Here is a 10,540-nt window from a genome sequence, read left to right on the forward strand (position 1 = left end):
GATTCCTGTGCAGGCACAAACCCTTTGGGTGCTGCTGTGGGGATGTGTGTGTGGGAACAAAGTGCCCAATTGCCCTCCAGGCAACTTCAGGCTCTTCAGCTGTTTCCCTGGGTGTCCTGCAGGGCTGCAGGTGCCCTCCAGGAGGACACAGCTCTGCCATAGTATCTCTGTGCTGCACAGGATCCCCGTGGAGAAAACTCTGCAGTGCTAACTCCATGGAAATGCTCTGGGCAGCCCTAATAGGGAGCTGCAATGATCCCTCTGTGTTTCAGTCTGGGAGGAGAAAAATGAAATCCTAATACTGAGGAAAGGCAAAGATTCTGTCTATCTGCTCTTTGAACCAGGTTTCCTCTGCTCCCAGAAGTGCCTTGTTTCCTTTAAAGGGATTTCCTAAGGGTGATCCCCCTTCAGCTCCAAGCTGCCAGCCAGGGGCAGCTGTGAACAGGAAAGATGACCAGCTCTTGACTCTGCACCAAGACCATCCCCTTGCCTCTCAGCACTCTCCAGATTTCACCTGGAGCACATTAGAAATGTCACAGAATTTAATCATCCAAACTCACTCCTGGCAAGAGGAACTGGAACAAAATAAAGCACCAAATCCCTTCCCTCTGTTCTTCCTTGTGAAAACTGTGAACTGCAGGTCTGGAAATACTTGGATACATCCCAAACACATTTAATTAGAGGTCACCCTGTGTTCTAAGTTGCCTCTCACTGCACAGTAAGGATTCCTCAGGAGCCCATTGCAGGGTTCCTGCTCCCAATGGCCCTTTCAGGCAGCAAACCCCAGAGCTCAGGGGAGAGGGATGCAGAGAGTTCTTCCTGAAAAGAGGCTCCGAATGTTGAATTGCTGAAACATGTAATATGTTTTGCTGCTTGAATCTGTCCTAATTCAGTTCTGCCTTTTTCTCCTCAACAGAAAACCAAACCCTGAGGCAGGAAATGCCCAACAGCAGCTCCATGGCCCAGTTCCTGCTCCTGGCATTCTGCAGACAGGCGGGAGCTGCAGCTGCTGCACTTCTGGCTCTTCCTGGGCATCTCCCTGGCTGCCCTCCTGGGTAACGGCCTCATCCTCAGCGCCGTAGCCTGCGACCAGCACCTGCACACCCCCAGGGACTTCTTCCTGCTGCACCTCTCCCTCACAGACCTGGGCTGCATCTGCACCACTGTGCCCAAAGCCATGCACAACTCCCTCTGGGGCACCACAACCATCTCCTACACAGGATGTGCTGCACAGCTCTTTTTTTTTTCTTCTTTATTTCAGCAGAATTTTCCCTCCTGACCGTCATGTGCTATGACCACTACGATGCCATCTGCAAACCCCTGCACTACGGGACCCTCCTGGGCAGCAGAGCTTGTGCCCACATGGCAGCAGCTGCCTGGGCCTCTGGGTTTCTCTATTCTCTGCTGCACACAGCCAATACATTTTCCCTGCCCCTGTGCCAGGGCAATGCCCTGGGCCAGTTCTTCTGTGAAATCCCACACATCCTCAAGCTCTCCTGCTCACACTCCAGCATGAGGGAACTGAAACTTCTTGGGGTTAGTGCCTGTTTAGCATTTGGTTGTTTCATTTTCATTGTTTTCTCCTATGTTCAGATCTTCAGAGCTGTGCTGAGGATCCCCTCTGAGCAGGGACGGCACAAAGCCTTTTCGACGTGTCTCCCTCACCTGGCTGTGGTCTCTCTGTTTATCAGCACTGCAGCATTTATCTATCTGAAGCCCCCCTCCATTTCCTCCCCATCCCTGGATCTGGCCCTGTCAGTTCTGTACTCGGTGGGGCCTCCAGCACTGAACCCCCTCATCTACAGTCTGAGGAACCAGGAGCTCAGGAATGCCATAAAGAAAATGATGACTGGATGCTTTTCAGGAACAATAACCTGGTTCTTTTCTTCTGCAGAACATGCACTGTGTAACCCTTCACTGGCCCAGCCTGCCTTCTAAATTTTTTGAGAGTGGCTATGGGGGGTTTTCCTGTATTCCTCTTTTAAGGTTGGTAACACAGAAATTTTATTCTTCATTCCATACCTAATTAATACTCTCTCTTTTTGTTTTGACCCACAATTGTGTAAATGAGGAATCATTCTCTATGTGCATTTAAACAAAATAAAAGTTCCTTCAGCAACTTCTTTGTCAAACATCCTACCTCAGGGATGGTTTACTTTGTCTGCTCATTCCTCCACACTCTCTTCTCAGTGATGGCATCTTAACCAGACAAGCCCCTGGGAATAATTTACTTCTAAGTCTTCAGTTCTTCTGTGGTTAATTAGACAGATCTCAGAAGTGTATTCAAAGTGAATATATTGTATTAATAAAACCACAAATAAAGATGTCCTGTTTACTTTTTTCCTGGTTTTACATTGATATCAGCAATCCCCAGTTGATATTGATCCCAAGCACCTCCTAATTCAGTCTGAATAGATAAGAAAATCAGGACTTTTTGTGTCTGACAATCCAGCAGACTTTATCCCTATCCACATCCCACCATTCCCCCATCCAACCCCTGGGACTCAAAGCAGCTTTGGGCCAATTTGAGCTTCCTCCACCAAAGCCTGGACCTGCAGGTTTCAGCTCCTTGGCACCAACTCCCACCTGCTTCGCTTGGAGAAAGAGCTGCACGAGACACAGAAGGATGTTCATTTATTGCCAACAAACAAAACCAGAGGAAGGCACAGCTCAATAAAAAATCCCTTAATCCTCTGCTGTATATTAAGTCCACACTGACTCCACTGAAGTCCACTTTGCCCAGTAGATTGTCTGAGACCAATGGGAAACACCTTCTGTGTCAAGCACAGATCCCAAGATCCCCCAAACACTCCCTGCCCCGCATTCTGTCCATATTTGCCCTTTGCACACAGCGAGTCACACACTGAAGTCACAAGTTCCCTTGATCCATAGAGGGAGAAAAAGGGAGAAAGTGAATGAACTGCTATGCTATGAAGAGCTAAATCTGCACTCATCCCAATATTCTGGGCTTATAGGACCTTTATCAAACACATCCTGCAGCATTTGTTCACTGGGTAAACATCTGTGTGGATGGGCAGGCCCAAGGAGTGGTGGGGAATGGAGGGCTCAGCACTGGGCTCAGGGCAGTTCAATATCTTTGTCAATGATCTGCACAAGGGGGATCAGGGCAGCCTCAGTCAGTTCACAGATGACACCAAGCTGGTTGGGAGTGTTGATGTGCTGGAGGGCAGGAAGGCTCTGCAGAGGGATCTGGACAGGCTGCATCGATGGGCCCAGGACACTTGGAGGAGGGTCAACAAGGCCAAGTGCTGGGTCCTGCCCTGGTCTTGCAACCACCCCAAATCCCTGGCCATGCCCTGCAGCTGGTCCCCACAGCCTGTCCTGTGTCCTGAATCCCTCCATTTCCCAGGACTTGGTGGGACAAGGGAGCTCTGTGCTCTGGGTACAGAGGGAGCTCCAAGAGCCACTGGAGTGGGAACCACAACTCATCAGGTTTGTGTTCTCCTGGGAGGTCTGGAACTGGTGAGACTTAGAGCCACAGAAAGGTTTCTATTCATGGCCAATATAAAAAAAATGTAAAGATGATACATCTTAATAAACATCCAAACTCTTCCCTCAGCTCTGTGCCATGTCCCAGCAGCATCTGAAGTGTCACCTATTCACAAGGGATTTCCATACAGGAAGAGTTTTAGGCACAGACATAGCAAAAAGTTGTTCTATTATAGATATAAACACAATTAAGTCTGGATTAATGTGCCATTTAAACTTCTGTAAGATTGGCAGCTCCCTGATGCTCAAAGCATGAAACCAGTCAATTGAGAGGCATGGAATGACCAGAGAGAAAGTGGAAGAGTAAACCAGGGAGCAACGGGAAGGACACACATCCAGCAAGTCTACTGAAGGGATGTCCTGAGACATGGCCATTCAAACAGGAGAGCTGGAAACACCTGAAGGGAGAGGGCAGATGAAGTTCTAGACTGAAGAGTGGTAATACAGGTAAGAGGGGAAGGTCAGAATTTCTCCTCCTGCCATCAGTACACTCCCAGGAAATACTAGTTCTTTCATGGTAGGAAAACTTTGCCATTTCTTAGAAATACTCAAATGACCCAACTAATGAAAATGTGCTTCTATATTATTTAAATGTAAAAGTATTAAAACTGTGTCCCTTTCCAGGCAGTTTTTCCTTCTGTTGGCACTCCCCCCACAGCCCCAGCCCCTCTGAAGGGCACAGCAGCTCCTGGGGCACAGAGAGGAGTCTCAGCATCCCCATCAGCTCAGGGGCTGGACACTCAGCATGGCAGCAGCAAATGGAACTCAGGAGAACTGCAGGAGCCCTGGTGTCATCTGCAGGAGATGCCCAGCACAGCCTGACTGTGCCCCTCAGTGCCAGCCCCTCTGCCCAGCCCAGCACAGAGTCCTGGCCCAGGGACAGAGCAGCCTGTCCCCAGGGGGGCTGCAGAAAGACCTTTCTCTGTGCCATGGATTCTCTGTGCAGGCACAGAAATGCTGCCTTGCTATTCTGCAGACACATCCCTTTGCCCAGGGCAGTGTGTCCAGGCTGCCTTGGCCACTTGCAGATCCCAACCTGGGATCCCTGCAGGGCCCTGAGCTGGAGGGGCTGCTCTGCAGAGGGAGGGGCTGTGGCTCCCTAGGTTGGGAAGCAGAGCCAGCAGGATGGGGATCACTGCTGCTGAACCCCTTTCCAACTTTTCAGAAGGCTCAGTAGCCATGGACAAGGCAGGGCAGGATTATGGGGTGTCTCCAGTGGCACAAAGGAATGAAGGGGCTGCTGGGACACTGCAGGGCCTCATGGAACCAAAGGATCCCTGGGACACTGCGTGATGAAAAAGGGAATAGATTACAAAGGTGGATAATGTCATGGTTTCAGGAAGGTTTTTTCATGGTAGAAAAGTAAACCTGGGACACCGCAGAACTTATGGAATCAAGGCTCTCTTGGGACACTGGGAATATCATTGAACCGGGGAACTCCGTGACACTCCAGGGCCTCCTGGAGCCAAAGGAACCCAGGGACACTGTGGAATCCCATGGAATCAAAGGGGCTATTATGACATGTGGGGCTCATGGAACCAAAGGGACCCTGTAACAGTGACAGGGGTGACATCAGACTGTGACCTGTCACTGCTGGGGTTTCACAGGGCTCCATCTTGGGCCCTGTGCTCTCCAACATCTCCATCAATGACTTGGACTCAGCACTGGAAGGGACACTGAGCAAGTTTGCAGGTGACCCAAAACGGGGAGGAGCTGCTGAGCCCCTGGAAGGCAGGAAGGCCCTGCAGAGAGACCTGGACAGATCCGAGGGCTGGGAATCACCAACCATGGGAAGTTCAACAGGGGGAAGGACCGGATCCTGCCCTGGGATGGGGCAACCCCAGCTGGACGGACACACTGGGAATGAGAGGCTGGGAAGCAGTGCCGGGAAAGGGCCCTGGGGGTGCTGGTGGGTGCCAGTTGGCCCTGAGTCAGCAGTGCCCTGGCAGCCAGGAGGGCCAAGCCTGTGCTGGGGGCATCAGGGAGGGGATTGTCCCACTCTGCTCTGCCCTGGGGCGGCCTCACCTGCAAGATTGGGGCAGTTTAGGGGGCACAATGGAAGAGAGAGATTGAGCCATTGGAGAGTGTCCAAAGGAAGGCAATGAAGAAGGGGAAGGGCCTGGAGGGGAAGGTGTGTGAGGACACTGAGGGCACTTGGTGTGTTCAGCTGGAGAAGAGGAGACTGAGGGGAGACCTCACTGCAGTCACAACTTCGTGGGGACGGGCAGAGGAGGGGCAGGCCCTGAGCTCTGCTCTGGGGGGACCAGGGACAGGACTGAGGGAACAACCTGGAGTTGTGTCAGGGCAGGGGTAGGCTGGATCTTGGAAACAGGTTCTTCCCCCAGAGGGTGGTTGGGCACTGAACAGGCTCCCCAGGGCAATGGGCACAGCACCAAGGCTGACAGGGCTCAAGAAGTGTTTGGATGATCCTCTCAGGTTCATGGTGTGACCCTTGGGGATGGTCCTGTGCAGGGCTAAGGGTTGGACTGCATGATCCTTGGGGGTCCCTTCCAACTCAGCATATTCTGTGACTCTGTGATTATCAACCCTGTGTCCAGTACAAATCTAAAACACAGCCCTGCACTGGCCATGGGGAGGAAATTTATCTGGACTCCCCCTGAAAGCAGCACACCCATTATGGGCTCTCACAGAAACATCCCACAGTCCATTTGCCACCTGGAACCAGTGACTCTGAGTTCCTGCTTCCCCAGCCCCAGGGATGGTGTCCTTGTCTGCTCATTCCTCCACATTCTCTTCTCAGTGATGGCATCTTAACCAGACAAGCCCCTGGGAATAATTTCCTTCCAAGTCTTCTATTCTTTTCTTCAGATCTCAGGAATGCAATCAAAGTGAATATATTGTATTATTAAAACAATGAATAAAGATGTCTTTTTTGTGGTCTGTTTACTTTTTTCCTGTTTTTACATTGATATCAGCAATCCCCAGTCAATATTGATCCCAAGCACCTCCTAATTCAGTCTGAAGAGATATGAAAATCAAGACACTTTGTGTCTGACAATCCATCAGACTTTATCCCTGTCCCTACCCCACCATTCCCTCATCAAACCCCTGGGACTCAAAGCAGCCTTGGGCCAATCTGAGCTTCCTGCACTAAAGGCTAGGCCTGCAGGTTTCAGCTCCTTGGCACCAACTCCCACCTGCTTGGCTTGGAGAAAGAGCTGCACAAGACAGTGGGTTTCTGTGGCTGGGTTTAGGTAGCAGGGGGGCTACAGGAGTGGTTTCTCTCAGAATCTGCCAGAAGCTGCCCCTGTCCCATGGAGTCAATGCCAGCTGCTCTAGGATGGAGTTCCTGCCACTGGCCAAGGCTGAGCCACTTAGGAGTGACAGTAACACACCTGGGATAACATATTTCAGAAGAGAGTTGCACAGAAAAATTCCAGCCTGGGAAGAGCAGAGTGAGAACATGGGATAACAACACAGACAGCAATGTCAGGGCAGAAGGAGGGGCAAGAGGGACCCCACAGGAGCAGGGGAAGGACTCAGAGCTGAGGCCCCTGCAGTCCATAGGGGAGCATCGGGGTGCAGAGATCCCCCTGAAGCCCCTAGAGGCTCCCATGCTGGAGCAGGAGGATGAAGGAAGAAGGCTGTGATCCCATGGCAGGCCCAGGATGGAGCAGGTCCTGGCAGGGACCTTCAGCCCGTGCAGAGGGAAGCCCAGGCTGGAGCAGGTTTTTCCCAGCAGGACTCGTGGCCCCTGTGGGGGACCCACGCTGGGTCAGCTCATCCCTGAAGGACTGACCCCATGGAGGAGGGACCCACGGGACAGCAGGGTGGGAAGACCTGCTGCCCGAGGGATGGACTCACTGCAGAGGTCCATCCAGGACTGTCTCCCGTGGGAGGGACCCCACGGGAGCAGGGAAGGATCCAACTCCTCTCCCTGAGAAGTGACAGAAACAATAACTGACTGTAACCCTCATCCTGTCCCCCTGCACCGCTGTGGGGAGAAGGGAGAACTGAGAAAGAAAGGAGGGGTGGGGGGAAGGTGTTTTTCAGTCTATTTCTCACTCTTTGGCTTTTATCTCATCAGTAATAAATTTAAGTACTATCCCCACTTTGAGTCTGTTTTACCCGTTAGTAAGTGACTTTCTCCCCACCCTTATCTCTACTCAGGAATCCTCAGCTGTTCTTTTTTCTCCCTTCTTTGGAGTTGCAGAGGGAAGGGGAGGTAGCAGCTTTTAGTGCGTGTCTCAAATCCAGCCAGGGTCAACCCACTAAACCAACCCCTTTGCTTGAAGCCCTTTTGTGATGTCACAGCCCACAATCTCTGTTCCGGAATAGCCCTTGGCAACCAAAGAACCAACGCCCCACAAGGTCAGAATGCAGACCCACCCATGTGTCATGGGCCCCTTTATGATGCCCCAGCCCATTCTCTCCATTCTGGAATAGCCCCTGGAAACCAAAGAACCAACACCCCACACCCCCACAGTGCAGCCCCACCCATCAGCCATGGGACTCTTTGGGAAGTCACGGCCTTTCCCCCAGGAAAGAAAGCCTGTAACCTTCGGGTTTCAGGTGTAGTTGGTGGGCCACCCTGGGCACTCCATGGGCAGCAAGAGCTTTCTGTCCTGGCACCTTTTGTCTGGCAGGAATCTTTGTCCACATTCCAATTTGGCAGTCAGACTGACAATTCCAGCGCGGGGCTCCTGCAAGCGAACGACAGCCCTGCCCTCCAGGAAAGAAACCCCTTCCCCTCGGTCTCTTTTCCTCTTCCTTCAAATACAACCTGCAGGGCAGCTTTCTGCCATCTCTTCTCTTGGGAATTGGGAAGATAGACCCGCTCCCATGTTTAACACCTCAGGCAAAAGGGTTAGGGTTGGAGCAAGGGCTAGGGTTAGGGTTAGGATTAGGGTTAGGGTTAGGGTAAGGGTTGGGGACTCTGACAATTCCCGCGCAGGAGTTCTGACACCAAACAAATTCATTTTCACCCAGGAAAGAAAGCCCTTACCTTCCATCTCTCCTGTGCAATATATGAGCCACTCTTTGCACTCCATGCAGACATAGAGCTTCCTGTGCTGGCACCTTTTGTCTGGAAGGAATCTTTAATCTTATTCCATTTTTGGACTTAAACTTACCATTTCAGCGCAGGGGGTTCTGACACCAAACAAATGCACCCAGGAAAAATTTCCACCCAGGAAAAAAAGCCCTTCCTCTCCATCTCTCCTGTGCATTTGCTGAGCCACTCTTGGCACTCCATGCACACTTACAGTTTCCTGTGCTGGCACCTTTTGTCTGGGAGGAATCTTCATTCTTATGCCATTTGGGGGATCAGACTTGTGGAGTGCTGAGCTGAAAAAAGACACACTATGGACAAACCATACTAATTGGCCTCAGTTAGGCCTGCCCCTGACATAGCCAGAAGCCTCTTTGCAGGCAGGGGAAAGATACAGGAGCAGTGATAATAGACTGCAGGAATGTAAACAAAGAGAAACCTGTGATAAAAATAAGGAGGAGTTTTAGGAGAAAAACAATGTCTTCATATTACGTGGACATCTGTGTGCACCCAATAGGCAGTGTGTCAGTAATGCACGCTCGGTTCGTGGGTTACAGCAAATAACCAATAGTTTGAAAGTGATCACACCCCGGGGGGCAGTGAAAGTATATAAGAGGTTGGGTTATGTAAATAAAGCGGAACATTTGAGTAAATCATCCTGATTTGTGTGCAGTTTGTTCTGGAAGCTCCTCCGCCAACATCCATGTTATATCACAGCTGTCCCTTTGTTGTCACCAGTCCCCGGTGACATCACTTGTCCTCAGTGATGTCACCACTGTCCCTGTGATGACACCTCTGTCCCCTGTGTTGTAACTCCTGTCCCCTGTGATGTCACCGATAGCCCTGTGACATCACGGCTGTCCCTTTGTTGCCAACAGTCCCATGTGATGTCATTGGTCCCAAATGATGTCACCAATGTCCCTTTGATGTCACCAGTGTCATTGATGATGTCACTGGTGTCTCTGTGATGTCGCTCCTGTCCCTGTGAAGTCACCGATGTCCCCAGTAACGTCACTGATGTCTTTGGGAGATCATGGCTGCCCCTTTGTTTTCACCAGTCTTCTATAATGCCACTGGTCCACAATGATGTCACTGTTGTCCCTGTAATGTCACCACTGTCCCCTGTGATGTTACCAGTGATCCCCTATGATATCACTGGTGTCTCTGTGTGGTTTTCCCGGTCCCCTGTGATGTCACCGATGTCCCTGTGACATCACGGCTTTCCCTTTGTTGTCACAAGTCCCCAGCGATATTTCCGGTCCCCAATGATGCCATTGCTGTCTCTGTGATGTCACCACAGTAGGACCATGTCCCTGTGATGTCACCGATGTCCCTGTGACATCACGGCTTTCCATTTGTTCGCAAGAGTTGCCTATGAATTCACAGGTTCCTCTGTGATGTCACCACTGTCCCTGTGATGTCATCAATGTCCCTGTGACATCATGGCTTTCCCATTGCTGTAAGCAGTCTCCTGTGACGTCACTGGTCTCCCATTGATGTCACTGCTGTCCCGGTGAAATCACCACTGTCCCCAGCAGTGCCACCATGCCTCTGTGATGTCACCAGACCCCTTTGATGTCACCAAAGTCCCTGTGACATCACTGCTGTCCCTCCGTTGTCACTCTGATGTCACTGATCCCCAATGATGTCCCTGCTGTCTCTGTGATGTCACCACCACCACCTGTGATGTCACCCATGTTCCAATGATGTCACTGGTGTCTCTTTGATGTCACCCCTGTCGTTGTGAAGTCACCGATAACCCCAGTGATGTCACCCATGTTCCTGGGATGTCACCACTATCTCCTGTGGTGTCACCAGTGATACCAATAATATCACTTGTGTCTGTGATGTCACACCTGACCTTGTGAAGTCATCGATGTCCCCTGTGATGTCAAAGATGTCCCCACTGATTTCACTTGGGTGTCTGTGGTGTCAGCACTGTCCCCTGTGATGTCAACAATGTCCCCAATGATGTCCTGCTGTCTCTGTGATGTCACCACTGTGCCGAGCCATGTCCTC

General features: G+C 51.2%; 1 protein-coding gene across 1 annotated transcript; it reads left to right on the plus strand.

The window, feature by feature from the left end:
* Nucleotides 1-1,177: 1,177 nt before the first annotated feature.
* Nucleotides 1,178-1,938, plus strand: LOC126652239 (olfactory receptor 14J1-like). Its single transcript, XM_050338911.1, is given in 2 exon segments — nucleotides 1,178-1,235; nucleotides 1,238-1,938. Coding segments are annotated over 2 exon segments (759 nt in total).
* The last annotated feature ends 8,602 nt before the right edge of the window (nucleotides 1,939-10,540 follow it).

Source organism: Myiozetetes cayanensis, unplaced genomic scaffold, assembly GCF_022539395.1.
Source record: "Myiozetetes cayanensis isolate MyiCay16 unplaced genomic scaffold, myiCay2020 scf713, whole genome shotgun sequence".
Classification (NCBI taxonomy): domain Eukaryota; kingdom Metazoa; phylum Chordata; class Aves; order Passeriformes; family Tyrannidae; genus Myiozetetes; species Myiozetetes cayanensis.